Source organism: Camelina sativa, chromosome 16, assembly GCF_000633955.1.
Source record: "Camelina sativa cultivar DH55 chromosome 16, Cs, whole genome shotgun sequence".
NCBI lineage: Eukaryota > Viridiplantae > Streptophyta > Magnoliopsida > Brassicales > Brassicaceae > Camelina > Camelina sativa.
The window spans coordinates 6,818,066-6,841,050 of NC_025700.1; the positions used below are offsets into that span (position 1 = coordinate 6,818,066).

At 33.3% G+C, this 22,985-nt stretch overlaps 2 protein-coding genes and 1 pseudogene across 3 annotated transcripts in view; 2 read left to right on the forward strand and 1 right to left on the reverse strand.

Annotated features, from left to right (window-relative positions):
- LOC104750038 (DNA repair protein RAD51 homolog 2) lies at positions 3,546-6,468 on the forward strand. 2 transcript variants are annotated; one of them, XM_010471764.2, is made up of 12 exons: positions 3,546-3,680; positions 3,814-3,927; positions 4,024-4,176; positions 4,380-4,483; positions 4,565-4,628; positions 4,728-4,783; positions 5,011-5,091; positions 5,215-5,274; positions 5,373-5,464; positions 5,556-5,675; positions 5,779-5,922; positions 6,108-6,468. In XM_010471764.2, exons 1-12 carry the CDS (start codon positions 3,597-3,599, stop codon positions 6,146-6,148), a joined length of 1,113 nt encoding a protein of 370 aa, XP_010470066.1. In that variant the 5' UTR covers positions 3,546-3,596; the 3' UTR covers positions 6,149-6,468. The 2 variants fall into 2 exon arrangements, with proteins under 2 accessions (XP_010470066.1, XP_010470067.1); XM_010471765.2 differs by having other exon boundaries at positions 3,568-3,680; positions 3,807-3,927.
- LOC104750039 lies at positions 15,972-18,793 on the forward strand (annotated as a pseudogene).
- LOC104750040 (general negative regulator of transcription subunit 4-like) overlaps positions 21,137-22,985 on the reverse strand; it is a 10,763-nt gene continuing 8,914 nt past the window's right edge. The window contains exons 12-14 of the mRNA XM_010471766.1: positions 22,350-22,982; positions 21,831-21,944; positions 21,137-21,735 (exon numbers count right to left, since the gene is read on the reverse strand). Coding sequence (XP_010470068.1) covers positions 21,368-21,735; positions 21,831-21,944; positions 22,350-22,982 — 1,115 coding nt within the window. The 3' untranslated portion in view covers positions 21,137-21,367. The remainder of the gene's footprint in view (positions 21,736-21,830; positions 21,945-22,349; positions 22,983-22,985) is intronic.

The window sequence follows — 22,985 nt, forward strand, 5'->3', positions numbered from 1 at the left end:
CTTCTCAAATTTTGCGAACTACAACCTAGATTCTTCGAATTTGAAACGGTCAGTTCTTTAGTTCTTCTTTGTTTTCAATTTATTGTGTTCTTTAGTTGTTTTTTATTGTCAATTTGACGATTTCGATTTGTTAGTATTGAAACCTTAAAAATTTTGAATAAAAAAATTTAGGGTTTGGGTTCCAATTTTTTCCGAAATTTAGGGTTTATCTTCTTTTGTTGTCTTCGTAGTCAATTTCTATATTTCCTATTCTTTAGCAACCGATTAGGAATTCAAATTGAAACCAAAACCCTAAATTTTTGAATTCAAAAAATTTAGGGTTTCTGTTTCAATTTCATTTGGAAATTTAGTGCTTAACTTATGTCGTTGTTCTTCGTAGTCAATTAGTCTATCTCCGTTTTGTTACCATCTGATTAGGTGATTTAGGGTTTATGGTATATTTACTGTTGTCAATTAGTCTATCTCCTCTTGTATTGTTGATTGTTATTATGAGCTAATTAGAGCTGTAAAATCATTTGTAGATGACTGACGAAAACGACAAGGAGCCTACAGTTCAAGCCGGACAACAAGATGCAACTACGGATGTTGCAGAGAATGTTGCATCTGGAAAGAAGCGTCCAAGACCTGCATCTGGTACTGATAAGCCACCAAAACCAAGAAAGAAGTATGCTAAAAGAGCTCCGGTTTGGGAACATTTTCTGCAAAGGGAAGGAGAGAATGCTAAGAGCTATTGTAAGTATTGTGCAGCAGAGATAGCTTGTGATACTAAGGCAGTAGGGACTAGCCCGATGATAGGTCACATTAATAGATGCAAGCAGTACAAGGATTGGGTAGAAAAGGAAAAGCAGAAGGTTATCACTGGTGATAACAATGGGAATCTGAAGGATCATTAAATATGACCCGATGATGTTTAGAATATAAGTTAATGAGATGGTAGTAGTGAATGAGTTGCCACTCTCATTTGTCGAGTCAGAGGGATGGAAGCGGTTCTGCTTCAATGTGTTGCCACTGTACAACACATTCTCTAGAAGGACTAATATTAAAGACATTGTGGTGATGTATCTGCAAGAGAAGGCAGCTCTGAAGAACATGTTTAGTGTAGAGAAACAAAGGGTTTCTCTCACTACGGATATATGGACGTGTACTACCACATCATACAGCTACATGGTGATCACCGCTCACTGGATTAATTGTGAATGAGAATTGCAAAAGAGAATTCTGAGCTTTCAGGTCATCACTGATCACAAAGGAGACACCATTGATGGGCAGTTTATGGATTGCTTAGATGATTGGGGAATTCAGAAGGTCTTCACTGTGACAGTCGATAATGCGAAGAACAATGACAAGGCTTTGGATGCTTTTAAAGTTCAGTTAAGTCTGAGGAGAGGAAGCATTAGTTAAGGATGGTGATTACCTACATATGCGTTGTTGTGCACATATCCTCAATCTAATTGCCGGAGATGGTTTGAAGAAGGTAAATCATCATGTTGTTGTTGTTAGGAATGTTGTGAAGTATGTTCGGTCATCATTCACTAGGTTGAAGTCTTTCGCATTGCGGTGTGACACAGAGAAATTGTGTAGATGGAGTTTACCTCTCGACGTTTGCACACGCTGGAACTCAACGTATCTGATGTTGAGTTCTGCTTTGAAGTTGAGGAAGGCTTTTGAGAAGATGGAAGCTGAGGACAAGTTGTACTGTGATTATTTTGAGGAAGAGGATGAGAAAACAAAGGCTAAACGAGTTGGATCGCCGACTAATTCTACTTGGGAGGAAATTGCAAGGTTGGTCAAGTTTCTGAAAATCTTTTATAAGTGCACTTTGATATTCTCTGCTTCTAATTCGGTTAGTTCCACTGTCTGTTACAATGAGATTGTCGACATTCAGAGGAACCTGATGAGTAAGTGTACCAGTCTCGATGAGGAGATCAGAAAGCAAGCTCATGTTATGAGGGATAAGTTTGAGAAGTATTGGGATGGATTGGGAAACATGAATCCGCTAGTGATTGTGGCCAGTGTCTTTGACCCTCTAAACAAGATGAAGTTTGCTTCTCTCTGCTTTGACCAGTTGTATGGTAATGAGACAATAGAGTCTAGGCACCTCAATTCTAAAGTTTCAGATGTTATGAAGAAACTGTATGAGCATTACAGTTACAAGCTGAGCATACCAGAAGCCATCGAAGACACCCCAGATTCTCAGCCAGAGTCTACCGTCTTTGAGTTATCAAATGATGAAGATTGTGAGGGGATACTTGCAATATTTGACAAGGTGGTTGGATTGAAGACTTATGCAGATAACTACAATGAGTTACAACAATATCTAGCAGAGAAACCTGAGCCGAGAGTAGAGAATAAGTTGGGGATGCCTTATGATGTTCTCAATTGGTGGAGACGTAATAGCCCAAAGTATCCAGTCTTGTCAGAAATGGCTAGAGATATTCTAGCAATTCAAGCCTCATCGGTTGCTTCAGAATCAGCTTTTTGTACAAGTGGGAGGGTCTTTGATCCTTACTAAAGTTCTTTTACTCCTTACATGGTTGAAGTCTTGTTGTGCACCCAACAATGGTTAAAGAGTTCGTATAAAGGAGAAGCAGTTGTAGCAAACTTTGCCCAGATGTTGGAGGAAGTTGAATTCTTTGAGTCTCTTGGTAAGTTTAAGTTCTCTCGGTTTAGTTATCCTTTCAAATCTTTTGTTATCTATAAGTTTATTAATTTCTTGCATCTGTTTTTCTTGTGTAGATTCTCGGAATCCTACGGAAGCTATTCCATGATTCTTCATAGTATGACAGGTATGATAGTGGTTATGTCTAAATGTTCATATAAGCTTTGTTTTTGTTGTTGATTAACATTGTTTTTGTTATGATTTTCACATGTAGGAAGCTGTGTATTTTGTCCTTTTTGATGCGGAATGCAGCGTTAATAATGGATGGTATAGTACTGACTTAAAGCTGCTCTTTTGACTACTTTTTGATGTGAAGTAGCATGCTTTTGTTGATGGATTGGTTTTTTTTGATGTAATGCTAGCTTAAACAAGATAAAATGCTAGCTTAGCAACTTTTTTAATTGTCTGTAATGGTTTGTAATAGTTTGTACTAGTAGCTTAAAGTCTATAAACTCATTAACACAACTTTAAGCTACTAGTACATGAACTTAGCAGGTTGTGTTTTGATTTACTTCAAAAAATTTCTAATTCGAGTTAAATAAGCCGAATCAAATATTGTTTTCGGTTGCAAAATTTATTCAGGTAACCGACCCGATTAGCCCAAGTACCGTCTGAACCAAACCGTATTACAATTTAAGTTTAATTCGGTGAAATTTTAAAAAACCAAATAAAATAAAAAACGAACTCCGAGGGTGAAGAATTATAGTGACAGAGACATGATCCCAAAATTGTTTGTTCTTCATCTTTTCGCCAAAAAAATATATAATTATTTTTGATAGCCCAAAAACGGATCACGGATCATACAAAACGGGTCAGGCCTAGTACTTATCCCAGGCCCAAATTAGTAAGCCCAATAATAACTTCCAATTTGGCGGGGAATGAGAGAGAGAGGCTTCTTCCCTAATCTAATCTCCGTCGCCGGAGACGTTCAACAAAAATGGCGAACAAGCTCATCGGAGAAATGGGTCTTCACACCAAAATCTCAAACATCTTCGCCGCAAGAAACATCATCACCGCCAAGGTATTTTTTCCGAATCTGTCAGACAGATTACTAATTTCTTCTTAGGTTTTCAGATTTTTGTGTACAAACAAATGAGATTCTTTAAGGTTTATAATAATGAATCCATGAAATTATTTTGTGGTGGAGGTTTCAGGATGCGTTATCAATGCCAGAATTTGAGTTAATGGAGCTGCTTGATGTTGGAATGAAAGAGACAAAATCAGCAGTGGCACTCATCAGTGAAGCTACTTCTCCACCATGTCAATCAGTAAAGCTCTTTTTTTTTGTTTATTATTGTATATGATATGCTTTTGTCATTCTTTATAATCTAAAGTTCTTGTTTCACTTTGTTGTGTGTCGAAAGGCTCGATCCTTGCTGGAGAGAAAAGTTGAGAACGAGCACTTATCTGGTCATCTTCCTACCCATTTGAAAGGTTTGGATGAAACTTTATGCGGTGGGATACCTTTTGGTGTTCTTACTGAGTTAGTTGGTCCTCCTGGTATTGGTAAATCACAGGTTAGTTTCTGTTCTGAGATTGATGCTAGTGTTGAATTAGCATAGCATTGTTGTGTAGTTAAAGCTGAAAGCAGTTACATTGTGTTCTGTTTGATCATTGATGTATCTGTGAGATGCTCCTGTGTCGAGTTATCTTTTTCTCTACATTTTTTTGTTTTTGTGTGTTTGTGTATGGTAAAAGTTCTCTTTATTGTATTATGCAGTTTTGCATGAAACTTGCCTTATCAGCTTCGTTTCCAGCAGCTTATGGAGGATTAGATGGTCGTGTGGTTTACATAGATGTGGAGTCCAAGTTTAGTTCAAGAAGGTAAACTGACTTTTTTATTTTTTGCCACATTGCTTATTTTTTTTGTGCAAAAGATCCTCAGAGAATGTATGTATCCCTCAGGGTGATAGAAATGGGACTGGAAAGCTTTCCGGAAGTGTTTCACCTTAAAGGAATGGCACAAGAGGTTGCGGAACACCTTATCTGGTTTTGTTCTGTGTTTTATGTCTTTGGTAATAGTCTTGTCATATTCCATATTTGCTTGCAATAACCATTCTCAGTGCAGATGGCAGGAAGGATCCTTGTTTTGCGGCCAACATCTTTAGCTAACTTTACTGAAAGGTCCGTAAGATTTTCCTCATCATTTTGTTAGTCTAGGCTTATAGGAAATAGAAAGTGCATGACTGAAACGTTGTTAGTTTTACTAGGTAATAAGGGCTTGTCCTCAACTACAGTTGCTGGCTGAGGGGTTGAAACGTTTATTCAATAGGAGTTGAGAAATTCTGACTGTACAGCTAGGAGCTATTATCATGTGGCAGTATATCAAACTCTTTCTTTCTAATCGACAGTATACAAGAACTCAAGGATTCAATTCTTCAAAACCAAGTAAAGCTTCTAGTGATTGATAGTATGACAGCTCTTCTTTCAGGGTTAGTCTAATTTCTTTCTCCTGCTGATCAGTTTCAAGTCATTCTTGTTCCCTGGGTGACCTTAGTAACTGCAAGGTATTGACTTAAAGCTTTTGTTCTTTTGATCAACTGATTGATTTTCAGTGAAAACAAACAAGGAGCTCAGAGACAGCATCAGTTGGGTTGGCATATTTCTTTCTTAAAGTATGAACTGTAGTCTCGTGCTAGCTCAAAGCTTGAAAAATATTTTCACATCAGCAGTTCTTCTGTAGATAAATTGACATTAAGTCTCACATTTCCAGATCGCTTGCTGAATTTTCTCGGATTCCTATAGTGGTGACTAATCAAGTTAGATCCCAAAACCGCGATGAAACTAGTCAGTATTCTTTTCAAGGTAAAGTAAACCGCAACTGAAGTATCTTTTTGATGTTTTGTTATCCGTGTTAATTCCCATCCGCCACAATCATATATTTTCTTTGCAACAGCTAAACTAAAAGATGGATTACAAGAACACACAAAGACATATGATTCTCACCTTGTTGCTGCATTGGGGATAAATTGGGCTCATGCTGTAACCATCCGGCTGGTTCTTGAAGCCAAATCAGGCAAGGCTTCACACACTTTATGGAATGAAAAGTAAAGAACTTGTAAGGCCACAGTAACTACCAAGAATGTATGTTCATGTGATTGATTTCACGCATTGTGCAGGTCAGAGAATCATTAAGATTGCAAAATCTCCTATGTCACCTCCTTTAGCCTTCCCCTTCCATATAACTTCAGCTGGGATTTCATTACTGAGCGACAAAGGTACTGAACTGAAAGGTCCAGGAATCAACACCATTCATGCTCGAGGTATAATAGTATTATGTCTTCATGTCTAATTCAGGATCACATTTCAGCATGAATCATCCAACTTGAGCCTATAAAGAGAATCTACTTAAACAAGTCATATGCCCTCTGATGCATTTGATTACATTTCGAGGCAGAGCCTATATTACAATATAAAGACTTAAACACTAAATATGATGAGAATGCAGGGCACAGCGACATGATTAATTTTCATGGGGAGTGCTCTTAGCGAAGCAAAAGCGTGTTAATACGAAAAATCAACGAGAAGCACCAACATGGACTCCCAACTGCTGCAAATAATCACAATAGTCATTAGTCCTCAATCCAACTTTATTAGGAAAGACTAATATATATATAGATATATATATATAGGCTTCCATGGTACTGATGCATTCCAGAGGATGAATAGTGATTGAATCTTGTTAGATCTCTACACTATATAACTTTTGGTAAGATAGGCAGGCTTTGTGTATTTGTTTTTTGTTGGACCTATGTACCTAACGCACTGTTGCAATATGTAATGCGAATGAGATGGTATGTTCATATGAAGAAAAATGTTTATGTTTCTTTCTTGGCCTATCTTGTCAAAGTCAAAATTAGGTTTCTTTATTAGTGACAAGAAAAGACCTCTGATAAAGAGGACGTCAAGGTTTATCTTTTGATTAAATTAGTCCAATGGTCGAATCAAATTTTATTGGGAATCATCTTCTGAAAGAATGAATCATCAGATGTGTCATCTAGTCAGTACAAGTCTGGGAATCGGTGAAAGTAACCTAAATTTAAAATTTAATCTGCTCCATAACATCTCTAATTATTTAATTTAACAAGTAACTTATTTCGTTTTTATTTTATAAGTATCTTCATCTTTTGTTTTTTTTTTAAACGACTTGGGTTCCGACGACAAGCGAAAGGTTGTGTTTAGGCTGAGGTTTTGACAGTAGTGTGGTGTATACATTGTCACAGTATAGGATCGGGCAAGATTTAGAAAATATGGTGTCAAGATTTAACTTTTGTGATTACAATTTGTTAGGTTTGACGAATCTTTAAGACGGTGATTATGATATAAGTTGTTGGAGGTTAGGAATTTTAGTTTTCACTTTTCACGCTTTGGGGTTTAAATATGGAAATTTGTTAAATCGTAATAGTTTCAAAAAATTTCTAACGGAAAACGTAATGAAAATAGTAAAATAGTATCTAACGACATTTGTTTGGCATAATAGTTGTACCTAAATAAGTTTACCATAAAAAGAAAATGTGCTAACATAGTTTGGTCGATGTGAAACTAAGCTAACTCATTTAGTTGAATAAGTTCCTATCAACTGAAAGTTGAGAAAACTATTAATGATTTTGAATAGAAAATAAGAAGAAAAAAAAGTGGTCGTTTGAATTTGAACAAATTGGGCTATAGACCTTTTCACAAATGAATTAACTCTCTCTTTTCATTAATAGTAATGCCAGTCTCAAATGTCATATTCGGATTGGATCTTCATCAATAGGCCGAAGAGCTTTCAATGCTAATAAGTCCTCTGTGCACGTCAACTCGCAAAGTATATCAACATTATTAAGGTAGCTTGATGATAGGATATTAGGATTACAACGGATCTTTTTCTTTTAGTTTTGTCCAAACTAGGGATCACTAATATATGTATTTGTTTTAACCAAATTGGTGTGTCATCACTAATCAATAAACAATGTCAAATATATATATATATATATATATATTTTTAATATATTGGAAACACCTCATGTCAACATCATATTTCTAGACAACTGTCGGGTTCTTCTCTTCTTAACAAACAAAAACAAATCCACAAGTGATAAAGAAAAAATCTGGTTCTAAAGAGTATGATATTTTACTTAAATCTGATAGTCATAAATTAATTCAAGGATGGCATCATATTCCATGCCCCATGATTTATTATATTAATCTTTCTTTTTTTATCGTTATTTTAGTTTAAGAAGTCACTAGAAAAATTCATGGGTACCCAATATACTAATTTTGATATGTTTTTTAATTGATGGCATCCACTGCATTTGGATTTGATGAAATTTTGTAATCTTATTTAATTTAGTATCTTACATATAATATTTGAAAGATCTACACAGATTTATATAATAGACGCTCGACGCTCGCGTAATTGCTTTTGGAGGCAATGAGTTGAGTTGATTATATATGTTTTGTGATGGTAACATATTTGGTGTGAACCAATAACTTATATGCCCTTTTCTAGACTCTCCCTTATCACTACGCCAAATTTGTTCTTTTTTTTTTATAAGTTTTCTTGTATATGTTTCCTGCAATTGGCACCGTTGAGTGCAGACGCTAATTCATCGGGCTTTCATATTGTTTAAAACAATGATAGTTTTCCATTATTGTTTTTGCTTCTAGATTTTGTACATTTCAGAACAAGGGTGAATTTTTAATCTAATATATGGTTTGTACGTATAGATATTGTGTAGTGTTCTAAGTTAAAAATTCAGGAGAACATTTTTTTGACCAAATCGGTCAAATCAAAAAGAAAAAAAAATTGTTTATTTTGCGTCTAAATTTGTAATTGTAAATTGCAAATACTACCGAAAAGTCAAATAATATTTGTTTATTTTGCATTTTTGTCCATTATATATTTACAGATGATCTTTATTTTAAATAAAACATTTTATTTCATTTAAACATATACTAAATTTAAACGAAAAAAATTCACGTTTTGAACAATCAAACCCTAAGATGTTCTATTGTGGCGTCTAACAAAAAAACGTCAATATCAAGAGACATTTTTATTTTATTTTCTGAATAATAAACTAATTAATTAGGATACAAAGAGATAATTATGTTTTACCTAGCTAGCTCGTTTCAGCAAATTGCATGTGCGTGCCTTCGTACACACTTTGGGTATTGTTTTGAAGATAAGCAAACTAAATATTATGATTACTTGAGTGATTTCAGAGCGATTAACTAAAGAAATGATTCAAAACGAATTTTTAGTGGGTGTGATTGGTGACGAAAACAAAGCGGTACAAGTGGTACAGTTTTGAATTTTTACCAATCACAAAAACTTAATTAATTATTTTATTAACAATTTTACTCTCAATTTTTTTGTACAGCTTTCATGTACAACTCTTTTTTACAGTTTTGCATTATTCCGTAAAAACTTACCACTTCAGCTTACAGCTTTTCTGTACAGTTTTAAATAAGTTACCAATAAGATCCAGTATTTTATATTTTTAAACTCATTTTTTGTCGTTACTCAGAGTAAATTAAGAAATAATACAAACGAATTATGTTTAGTTTGTTGTCATGTTCCTTATGATTATTATACAAGTCACAAGTCATGATGGTCGCTTGGCATGTTACGTAAAAACTTATGTAAAAAGAGGATGAATAGAGAGTTAATAATTTGATTTACATCTATCTGAAACCCTACTTTGTTTATGGTACTAACGTACGTATTCAATCTAACTCATGTAATGTATATTTAATTATACTCATAACAACTGTAAACTTTATAAATTATTCATATATCTTGGAAACAAAAGGCTGTCTATTTTTTTTTTTCTTGATGCAAAACAAAAATTAAAAAAAAAAACTAAAAAAGGCTGTAACATGTAAGTAAACAAAGAAAGATAAGAGGAAAAAGAAGAATGAACGGTGAGGAAAGGACCACGTAAACCCATAGAGATTTAAAAACCTCGTACACTATTCTTGCCGACAAGAGATTCTCACCATTAATGGAAACACTGCTTTTGTACTTGGCTAAATTATTTTAAACAAAAATTACTTATTTTGTCCAATCTTTTGTATTCATTCATTCATGTTGGATGTTGTGCACTACAAGCCCTCCACATAATACCCTCCTCCTCCTAACTTATTTATATTCTACTCTCAAATGATATCATATCCATATGCTCTTACCTTTTTTTATTTATATTAATTTGCTTAATGGTCCCCTTGTTTCTTCGTTAGTTAAAAGATGATTTTGTACTTTGTTTTTATATATAAATAGATTGATCTCTACATGTTAACAATGTATTATAGTGTATATAATTTGTAAGGTCTCCACTATCTTTTTTTTTTCTTTTTCATTTTTTGTTTTGTTTGCACTTAGCTTGTCGTTACCTAAATCAATAATGATCCGTTATTAGAAAAGTTTTTTAAAAAATTGTCTACGTCAATTATATATCCTCTTTGGTAGTGAGATCTTATGAAAAAATTGTTTCATTTTCATAGGAAAAAAAAATAATACTAGGCTTCAAAGTGGTATTGATTCATTTCGACAACCATTCCAATTTTTAATACTCTCTCTCATTTTAATATATTTTACATAATTTTAAAAAATTATATTAAATTTATAATGCATTCTTTATGCAGTAATTAAATTAATGAGTAAAAAGAAAATTTACTATTTATAACTTTACCTAAAAATACAAACGATTTTTTTTTAGAGAAAAAATATATAGTGAAGTCGATTGTAAAAAAAAAGTTTCATTTTTACGAAAATATTATAAACTAATTTGTTTTTTATAAACTGCATGTTGATAGAAAACGTACAATTATAATTCATTTTCAATCAGTTCTTAGAAATTTTATATTTTTCGGCAACCTAAATTAAATTGCTAATTTTAACCATTTATTGTATCAGTCTGATTGGCAATTGAAGAAATAAATAAATCAACCTCCTACGCTTCAAATTTTGCTACCAGTCACATCAAATTTTCTTTTGTTCGGTGTGATTTTGATGTATGATTTTTGTTTTCGAAATGTGTCATATTAAAAAGGTCTTCGGAGAGAAAGAAAACAAAATTGGAAAGCAGATCAAAATATCGTCCGTTATATCATATACGTTGGCATATCCACTACGTGGCATAATATTATTGGGTGAATAAGATTTTTTACATTATCAGCAAAAAAAAAGATTTTAAACAATTTATTTTCTATTTATGAGAAAGAACACACACGTTGTTGGTTTACCTACCGGCTCTAGCAGGTAACGAGGAGAACCATTCATTATTGAGATTTGAGAGTAACCAAAATTGGAATAAATTACTTTTTCCATGTTTTATAAGTTTTTATATATTTATGTATCTTTTAAGGTTGAAGACTTTGGTTACCACTTACCATGATGGGAAAGGGCACAAAAGTATTTTCTTGTGACGACTAAGATGGCAAGACACATAGAGAAAGCATTTCTAAAATTCTTCATTCTAATCATTTTTATATTTTTTTTCACTTTTTTTATATATTTATATATTCCAACACTAACCTATGATTAACTTCCTCTCTTTTTTCTTTTCATGTCGACCAATTTTCATTATTGGAGGAATAGTGAAAATTTCTATTACTCTTTTCTAAGTTTTAAAGTTTTGGCAAACAGTATTTTTTTTTGGACGGTGTAACTAAACCATTTTCAAACATAGATCATAGTTTTAAATTAGAGTTAAACTAATAATTTTGAAATCCATCAAAAATTATTAAAAGTATTTGGTGATAATAAAATTTCTTTCATATTTTTCTTTTAATTTCGAAATCGTATGATTTTTAATACTCTTAATTAGATTTTAATATACGTATGTATAAACTCTTATAATATTCATCATGTCATGATTTTAACAGCTATATTTTTTTGTCGGTTAAAGATAACTAGAAAGATTACAATTTTTGAATTTAAATATAAAAGATATATTTTTGTAAAAAACAATTTAAATGCAAAAGATATAATCCCTCCGTTTTATATTACTTTTTATTCTAAATAATTTCACACATATTAAAAAAACATTTATTTTTTTTGTTTTACCCCTCATTAATACACTATCTCATTTGATATAAATAATTAATAAGCTAAAAGTTAGGGATAGAACTAAAAATTTGATCCATAAAGTTACATCATAAATACAAACAACAAGTAATAAAAAAATAAAAAATTAACTCTAGAATGACAAGTAAAAATAAACAGAGAGAATATTTTTATAAAAAAACAAAATTTCAAAAACATCTAATTTTTAAGAAAGTATTACATTTTTATGAGAGTAAAGCAATATATTTAGAAATTAAACAGCTTAAAACAAAAACTTAAGTTTTCTTAAACAAAAATGAGGTCAATAAAACTATATATGAAAGTACGACGTAGTACTCAAAGATAAATATTTTGGTCGTACCGTTTTTGAGGATACTAGCATCCTAAACAATGGGTACCTAAAATAGTAGTACTAAATTGTAATATATAACAATGGTTTGTTTTTAAGAATTAAAAAAAGGTGTATATATATATACACATTGAAGAAACAAACAATGTTGGGATGTGAATGGGATACATAATGATAGGAAATGTCAAAATCATGGGAGCCAACTAATTTGGGAGGATCTTTAGGGAAATTGTGTGGAAGAAGTGCGTGTCTACATTTTGGCTTTTCCCATGTAACGAAAAAAATCTACATCTTTGATTTCATTGGGAAAATGTATTTATGAGTTACACTAGTCACATATTTCAACCACCTACCTCATTTTTCTCATTATATTGGGTGTAATCAGTAGTTTTATATCACATGAATACATAATATACCATTTTTTTTCTTTTTTTTGTCAAACATAATTGGAAAAAATGCAAATCTCAAAAATTAGAAACTTATGCATGTTTATTAGTATAGATACTACTAAAATATTTTTAGTTTTATGTATTGTTTTCTTTACTTGTTATTTTCTATGGTTTTTATTTATTTGTGTTGTTTCTCTCCCCTAAAATTTTTAAACCATTATATTATCAATCAAACTTGATCTTATTTTATTTTGGTAGATACTGCATATATAAAACGGGTGTATATACTATGAAATTTACAATATATGCTCTTTGTTTTGTCAAAAAATATCTATATTTCTTCATTTCTTATATTTTAACGTTATTTATTATTTACTGCAAAACTCATAATTGTTTTCCACTTATATAAAATAGAATAAAAATTCAATAAGTTGCTAATTTTGAAACATTATTCAATCAAAAATTTCCTAGGAAACCCATAACTTAAAAGGATATATTTCATTGGTAATTTTTAATAGATTGATGACAGTTTTTTTTCCTTGTTCTAAATTGTTGACAAAAAATATAAAAATAGGACATGTAACTTAGTGGTTTGTTAAGTGTGGTTGATGTGTCATTATCCAAATTTGAACTCGCATATTACATTCGTTGAATTCGAGCTGCGCAGCAGTCACTTTGTATTTCAAGTTTTGGCACCATTAAGAGAGTAGCTCATTCATTGGATTAGCCAACTAAAGATCAGGATCACTAATGTAGAAAAGTACAATAAAAATTAGGTGTTGTTACAGTGATTATTTGTTTCCCTAAAAACAATAATCATCTAAGGACATCTCCAACCCTATTGTATTTTATAGTCAAAACTCTATTATACAGCAACATTTGCTCTAACCATACTCTATATTTTATTTTAAAATAGAAAAAATAATAGAATTACTCTATATATAGAGCAATTCTATTCTCATCTCTATTTTTTACACTGATTAATCTATATAAAGAGCAATTCTATTCTCATCTCTATTTTTTACACTAACTCTATTTTAGAGTTGAAAATAGAGTAATACATTGAAGGAAAACAATGCTCTATTTTAGAGAAAAAAATAAAAATATATATTGGAGGTGGTCTAATGACCAAGTTGCAACCCATTAACATTTGTTTTCAGCAACTCCATCCAAAAAGATTATATTACCAAAAGGATCCAATCGAAATAAACTAACAACTTGCAAAATAAATCAATATTATTCCTCTTCAAAACTATTTATGTTAAGCGATAAAACATTTAACTACGCCACTTGCATACATATTTCCCTGTCGGCAACACGGCAAGGTGTCCCTGCTGTCTACATTGCTTTGCTTTTATAACCGATCTCTCAGATATTTTAATGATACAAACAAGTAAACAAACTAGCTTGAGCATACAACTATCCTTGGCATGCACATTAATTTTAGTTAGAAAAATCACAAAACGATACAATTTTATAGTTTGTAACTTTGTAACAGTTGATAATTTACTTTATTAAATTAATCTTATTTAAGTTCTTTATGGCTTTTGAGTGGTTTCTTCAACTATGCTTGTTAACATATGACTATTAAACTCTCATTTGCAATCAAGGCAGATAGCAAGTAATAAACATAAGTGATTATGTTCAATCAGTTTTTAATACTTTTTCTAACATCAAATTTTAATGGTAACACAATTCATTATAGATTCTAGAACTAATTAGAAATCATACATTTAGGAAACCTAGTGGTGAAGAAACTATAAAGCACTTTTTGTCCGAGTAGTGTGGCCACTCTATCTAGTGCCATGAAACCGGAACGGCATGTGATTATCCATCGGATAATACAGGCCATTGTGTTCAAATATCCATACATTATGTCTAAATAACCAAAAATAAAACTATAAGAAATAGTTTAAGCGATTCACTTAGATTAAAATACACGTGATACGGTGATAGAGCAACGTACACCATTCTTTTTTTAATCAAACAACTCACAAAACGGAAAAGGTTGCTCCAACGTCGGAGATGTTACAAAAGTGACCGCAAAAAATGGAAAAATACTAATCCGTTAATTTGCTTTGAACTATAGAGAAATATTTAATCTAAACAATTAATTATTCTTTTTGCATTCGTTCAAGTTTGAGATCCGTATTATTATTTTTTTTATAAAAATATGTAGTTTATATAATAAATTCTTACAGAAAAGAGCACTTATCCTTAAGTTAATATACACAGCAACCAGTGTTTGTCGAAATGAAATTAAAAGCCATAGGAAAAAAATGAGAGAGAGAGAGAGAGAGAGAGAGAGAGAGAGAGAGAGAGAGAGACAAAACACAAGTTGGTAAAAACGAGAGTCTCACGTGTTACTCATGCTTGTATGAAAATTAGGGATAATCTGGATAATGTGAAGAAGCTTAATGCTTTTTTATAAGATTAGCGTTAAGACAATATATACTCTTTTATCTTTTGAGTCAATCCCAGCCGTTGGATCATCTAACCCACCTTGTTGACCAATGCGATCGAGCCGTTAGTACAATGCCGTCCAAGAGAGAGAGCGAGAGAGAGCTTTACAATCGTATGTTTTAAGATGGTATTCTTTTAAACCTATACCCTCAATATCTACATCTCATTTCTCAATCTTGATATGTGGTTAATGGGGGTAATACTCTTAATTTGGTTTAGTGGTACCAAGGATTTAATACTTTTACACTAAATTTTTGAGGTTTAGTTTTTAGAAAATACTACTAGTTACCAATATTAATCGACAATCATTAGGGAAAATTTTGACGACATCATCATTATCATCAAACACCATTCCTCAGCTTCACGAAGCTATGGATGATCAATGATCATGGAAGCCGCCAAAGTCTACTCATCACCCACAATTCAATTGTACAACAATATCAGTCCACTCATCATATAGATTATAGACCCGATCGATGACGATCAACACCATCCTCTAATTGCATATTTGGACCATATCCACCAAAGCCAAAATGGTACGCACACTCTTATATCTCCCAAGCACCTTTACCATGCTTTCAAACACCATGTCACCCTCAAAACCCAAATGAAGCAACTTAATTAACACCACAAAATGAGCAACAAAATCACATTAATACAAAATAACTACTACAGTATATATATATATATATAACAAGCATGTGAAAGAAAAAGAAATAGTTATTACAGTGATCATTACTCTTGTTTATTTCGAAACTTAAAAAAAAAGTTGATGTTTTATATTGGATGTATTGAATGTCACCTATGAATTATTGGCAAACCAAAGCATTGACCAAAAGCAGTCCTAAACCGGATTTTCAAACCCAAACCAAAAAACTAAAAAAGAGAGAAAAACCGGAAACCTGTTCAGCCTGTAAACCACTGCCAAAAAAGGACCAACAACATTATGTTAATTTTTCTTATTATAAAGTTTTAATATTATTATTATAATACAAATTATAGTTACAGAAAGAGAAAATAAAAAAAATGTTTAGTATATTATAAATAAAAAGATTGGTCCTCTAAAAATGGGTCTGAAATGTTCCCTCACACGTCTCCTTCTATCTATCTTCTTCTCCAATTAAACTAAAACTAAAACTGTCTCTCGCCGGCGGTAACTTTTTCCGGCGACGAAACTTTTCTCCTCCGCCGTGTTTCCTAAACTTTTACCCTCAGTTTCAATGACGCTTTACCGCTAAAAAAAAAAAAAAAAACTCCCTTCTTCTTCTTCTTCCTCCGATCATCTCGAGCTCTTCGTTTTTATGTGATTGATTGAGTGATTCGATCGACGACACTGATTCATCTCCTTCGTCGCTTTGTGATTTGTGATAACTTCTTCTTCATCCCCGATGTTGGATCTTAACCTCGACGCCGATTCACCTGATTCGACTCAGTACGGTGACTCGTACTTAGATCGGCAAACATCAGACGGCTCCGGCGGGAATCGTTTAGAAGAATCCGGTACATCGACGTCCTCCGTTATCAATGCCGACGGTGACGAAGACTCTTGCTCTAATACTCGTGCCTTCACTCTCAGTTTCGATATTTTAAAAGTCGGAACCGGCGGAGACGAAACCCCCGTCGCCGGAGTTACTACTAAGGAGTTTTTCCGGTGACCGGAGACTGTGGACATCTGCGAGATTTCCAAGGATCGAGCTCTAGAAGCTGGATTGATCTTTCTTTCGACGGAGAAACGAAATTAGCTGCTCCGTCTCCGGTTCCGGTTCCGGTACCGACTCCGGCGCCGGTTCCGGCTCAGGTGAAGAAGAGTAGGAGAGGACCAAGGTCGAGAAGTTCACAGTATAGAGGAGTCACTTTCTATAGAAGAACTGGTCGCTGGGAATCACATATTTGGGATTGTGGCAAACAAGTCTATTTAGGTAACTTTTCAAAAAAATTGGTTTCTTGATTAGAATCAAGATTTGATTTGTTGTGTTTATAACTTTGTTTTCTTGGATTCAACGTAGGTGGTTTCGATACTGCTCATGCTGCAGCTAGGTATATTTTTTTGGATTGTGTTTGTTCATCTCATCAGCTTTGTTTCGGGTTTTTATTTTGATAAATGTTGTTGTAATACGCAGAGCTTATGATCGAGCTGCGATCAAATTTAGAGGTGTTGATGCTGATATCAACTTTACTCTTGGTGATTATGAGGAAGATATGAAACAGGTTTGTAGATACTATAAGTTTTTAATATATTATTGCAAAGGTTTTGTTTTGGTTTGGTTTGGTTTAACTTTTTTTTATGTAGGTACAAAACTTGAGTAAGGAAGAGTTTGTGCATATACTACGTCGTCAGAGCACGGGGTTCTCGCGGGGGAGTTCAAAGTATCGAGGGGTTACATTACATAAATGTGGGAGATGGGAAGCTAGGATGGGTCAGTTTCTTGGTAAAAAGTGAGCAGTTTTTTTTTTTTTTTTTTTTTTTTTTTTTTTTTTTTTTTTTTTTTTTTTTTTNCAATAATTTAGAAAAAGGGGATGGATATAAGTGTTTTTGTCTTTGAAAATGAGACTAGAGGAATGAGTAATGAACCTCAAAAAAAGAGTTAAGCTGAATGCTTAGCAATGGTGATTTTAAGATGCTTGAATTGCAGGTATATATACCTTGGGCTGTTCGACAGCGAAGTAGAAGCTGCAAGGTCCTTAAATGATCTTAAATCTTACCTTGTTTGCCAGAAAACCTCTTAGAAAGAGACCTTTCCTTTTGCTCTCAAAATCCAACATGGGTAAACTCTATTACTGAACACAATGTTTTGGAAACAGGGCTTATGACAAGGCTGCAATCAACACCAATGGTAGGGAAGCAGTCACAAACTTTGATATGAGTTCATACCAAAATGAGATTAACTCTCAGGCCAATAACGAAGGTAATCAATTTCGTATGAAAAAACTTTCATTTTCAATCTATAAAAACGGTTCTGATTCTGATTGTTTTAATCTATATGAAGGTGGCCATGAGAAACTCGATCTCAACTTGGGAATGTCTCTTTCTCCTGGAAATGCACCAAAGCAAAACGGGAGGCTCTTTCATTTCCCTTCTAATACTTATGAAACGCAGCGTGGAGTTAGCTTGAGGGTAAAAACTTCAAAATATCAATCTCTACTAATCAATCAGTGTGTTTCAAAACGTTACTAATTGTGTCTTTAAAACAACCTGTAGATGGATAACGAGTTTATGGGAAAGCCTGTGAATACACCTATTCCGTATGGATCCTCGGACCATCGGGTTTACTGGAACGGAGCATGCCCGAGTTATAATAATCCCGTTGAGGTAAAAAGATATAGAATCTCTTAAATAAACACAACACAATTGCAACAAACAGAGACAATGTGAGATAATGTTTGTTTGTTATTTCCAGGGAAGAGCAACAGAAAAGAGATGTGAAGCTGAAGGGATGATGAGTAACTGGGGATGGCAGAGACCGGGGCAAACAAGCACGGTGCAACAGCAGCCTCCTGGACCACAACCACCACCACCATTGTTCTCAGTTGCAGCAGCATCATCAGGATTCTCACATTTCCGGCCTCAACCTCCCAATGACAATGCAACTCGTGGTTACTTTTATCCACAACCTTAACTTACAAAGGAGGGGACATATGAGAGAGTTTTTAGCCTCTACTATAGTTTAGTCCCCTTAATTTGTCATTTGGGTAGATTTTGACATACAATGATCTGATTTTTTTTTTTCCAAATTTAGTGAAAAAAATTTGGTTTTTTTTTTTTGATGGGGGAGAGAAATGTGTGTGTTTTGTGGTAATATGAAAAGTCATTATCATATAATGTGGTTTGTTTATGTGAAGATATGTGTTTCTTAGTAAGAGGGACTCTTGAAACTTGGAAGGTACAATTTGTGAATATAGATATAGTACTGTACTAAAAAAATATGATGATGAGGATTTTGTCATTTAATGTGGGGTTTGATATAGACATATATAATTTAATAACACTGTTGAAAAGAACAGTAAAGAGAGATAGTGATAGGATAATATAAGGATGTGACAATTTTGGCTGCCTCTTCGGAACCCCGAAACGATTTGGCGAAAGCACTACATTCCTATTTGTGTGTGTATTCCGGATATAGAGCCAAATATAATATAAGTAACTTATTCTTATAGTCACGTGTGGAATACAGTAGTTAACTGTTTGGAGGAGTCATGTGAGAGAGTTTTTATCCACCCAAATGACAAATGACATTGTATTTGACAAATGTGTCAAAATCTACCCAAATGACAAATTAAGGGGACTAAACTATAGTAGAGGCTAAAAACTCTCTCATATGTCCCCTCCTTTGTAAGTTAAGGTTGTGGATACAGTAGTTAACTATTTTTTTTATCCGCTACAACACTATTACTAATTTTTGTTACGAAACAGATCTAATGTAACATCGAGAATAGAAGAGGAAAACAAGATGAAATGTTCTAAATAATTTTTTCTTTTGAAGGATATATTTGTATTAGTCAACAAAAATTTAAAGATATTTTGTTGTGATAGTTGTTATACCAATTGTCAAGCTGAAAGCAAAACAAGAGAGAGATTCCCAATCTCTCCTGTTCTGTCAAATCAAATCTCTAAGTCTATCTACCGTTCGGGGTAATGTAAAATGATATTCATTCAGTAGGATGTGATGTCTTTGGTTATAAAAAAAGAGAAGAAAAAAAGATGTGATGTCTTAAGAAACTAAATTATTATTCCAAAAATGGTCCTTTCCTATGAGAGGCTATGACTCGTATCCTATGCCTTTATCAGTAAATCTAAAAACTCACATGTTTCTTTAAACAATATTATTATTATCCTTCTTTTAGAATAAAACAGGAATACCACTATCTTCACTTGACCATTGATCGAACAAAGAATTGTTCTTATGAAGTTATGATGTGCATGTGGAGTCACATACTGACATTCACATTAAAAGGATTAGTCTGTCGCTAATTTCTTAAGAAGATCACTACTCTATTGTGTTTGTTCGGCTATATTTGGGCTAGCTCAATTATGAATGAACCAGCAAAGTTTAATGGTTTAATGGTTTAATTTAATTATAATTGACGTTTTGTTGTATGTTTCGTCGTTTTATGTTTCTAATACAGTTTTTTACAAGTTTTTCAATTTTATTCTTTTAACTTATTAATTAATGATATCAAATAATAAAATACACTAATTATGATAAATAGAAAAATTAAATACAGAGTATTTTTTTAATATGTATGAAAAATTTTTAAACGACAACTAATTTGAAACGGAAAAAAATATGGTTAAATCGTGTAATACCAAAATTTTTATTTTATATTTCACGGTCTTTCAAATCTAACTTAAAAATGTTTGGATTTTATTTTATTAATATCTCGATAATTTGAAGTGGAATGGGATGTTTTTTAACCTAGTACTCTAACTAGGATTATAAAAACAAATCCAATAGATGGTAGCACTATCCATAAAAAGTTAAAGCACATAAACCTTAAATGACTAAATGAGGGTAATACAAAAGTACTATAGTAAGAAGAATCCATCCAAACCATAGAAGGGCGTGAATTGTGTGGACACGACAAAATCTGATAGCACAGATTGTAACAACGTTTTCTACGCTCAAGCAAATTGGGGCCAAGTAAAAAGAAACAGATAAGGACTAGTTTCTATCAAATTAAATACGCTGAGTAAATGACCAGTTTCTGAGCAGACCGGGTACTAAATATACATCGATGGGAGATTTATTATTGAGCATGTACTAGTATGAAATTGCGTAGGGTATATAAGGTAGTCAGCAGGAGGAACAAAGGCAACAAATGCATAAAAGGAAAATAAATACGAATGATGACCTACATTGTCGGAAGAATCCTAAATATAAACAATTGTATTTTTCTAGTGGCACAAAATGAGACAACGTGAGACGATTGTGAAAAACATAATGGGTCCAATCCTTAAAAACAAATTATTATTTATTGTGTAATCGAATCAAAGAGGAGGAGGTGTCTCTTGCAAATTTATAAAATATCTTGCATTAAACTAATATAGGATTTTGTTAGTGTAATAGAATACTAAGAAAAAAACAACCCATCTCACTTTGTTTACTAATTCATATGTTTTGCCAGAACACAAAAGCACATTTAGTGTTATTTAATTAGTGATTATCTTAACTGTTTTGGCATGATCCATGTTAATTAGTCAACTAATTAGTTTGGTTTTGATATGCAAATTTTGAGAGAAAGACAAATCTTATGAAACCTTCTAAAAATCCATATTTGACATTTTTAAAACCAAAAGGAAATGTTATAAAATTCATAAACCAATAAAAACCTTCCTAGAGCTTTTTTTACAACCACCTTTCTAAGTAACCAGAAGAGGATTCAAGGGACCAGACTGATGATGGTTATCAGTCACAGACCAAAGGCAGACCAAGAAGCTCACTGATTCTGACAAATGGTGTTCAAATCCTGAACGTCCCATTGTAACCGGGGATCCAATTTGCTGACCCAAAAAGTTTCTCGTTTTGGAGTCTGTTTCGAGTTTGGATCTCATTACTCATCATCAACCCATCCCAGTGACCATTTAGATTAGGCAAGGCCAGGTTTCTAGACAGTATGTTATTGCCTTGAGATTGATCTATAAGCCTTGATGCCATTCCCAGTGAATCAGTGAATCGACAGTTTTGATGTGTAGATATCGCATCATACATGTTTGGACTCTGCATTACTGCTTGTTGGTGTTGTTGGAGCTTTGCCGCGTTTCCAAACATGTTTGGTGACTGCTGATATGGATTACCTAGTGATGCTGAATCAGCAAACCGATGATTTCCTACAAATAAAGAGAACAAAAGTTTCTATTTATCAAGCAGCAACATATGTGATACATCATAAGAACCCAATCAACTTTATAGAACTATAAACTACCTGAAATACCATTGAAAATCTGATGTTCTATCCCATTTGAGGAGAAGCCTGGAGGAGGAGGTCGACTTGGAACTGAAAATCCAGGTGGTGCCGAAATCGGACTTCTTGGAACAGCTACAAGACAAAACAAAGGATTGATTAAGATTACACAATGCATCAATCCCAATAATTTATAGGCACTCTGGCGGACATGCTTGTAAGACGTGCCTAAGAAAATATCCGAGAAGCATAATATTTCCGTAACCAAGAAACACATAAATCCAAACAGTGAGACGTGCCAAATACAAGAGCCATATATTCAGTTTCAACACCTAACATACTGATACGCTTGAACTAGCACATGATATCACAAAAATATTTCTTGATCAGGACTAGAAAGTGTTTGAAAATCCAAATTTACGACCATCAACTCGAAATTTCCAGTTTGTTGCAGCATAAGTACGCACATGAGATAAGAATATATAAACTACATAGAAGGCTAGAAGCTAATGGTTAGAAGGATGAGAAATCAACACTCACAAGTAGGGTTATAGGATGAGGGCAGAGTGGACCTTTGTGTGACATAATCTATTCCCTTGAGATAACCGGATGAAAGACCATTATACGTCCCCAACATACCCATATTGGCACTCTGTCGTTCTGAAGAATTCTTGTATAAGTCACTGCCAGGTGGGATCTGGTTGAAGGAGTTATAAGAAGCAAAAGCTTGATCCTTTGAATTCTCTTGCCTTGCAAAAGAAAACCGGGATTGGCAATCCTCAACTTTACTGGAACTGGCTAGCTTAAGAGATCTGGCCTCTTCGTTACTTTCCCCATATACCTTTGCAAAGTTATGAGGTGAAGTTAAGTATTCATCAAGATCTAAAGACATTATATCTGCAATTATTCTTTCATCCATTTCATCCCTAGAATTTTCTTGTGACTCAACTAAACACTTTCCAAATGGCTGTGTGTCCTTTGCTTTGTCAGGAAACATAATAGAATGGTCAAGACTGCCGTTCAAATGATTGGGCTTACTAAGTGGCATCTCGGTATATCCATGTAAGATGGGTGCTACATTACTTCCTCTGCTTTCAGAATAGGAGGATCCACACACAGTCTTGGTTTCATCATGCTCAACCTTATACTGGGATGAACAAGGCTGCATACAATTTA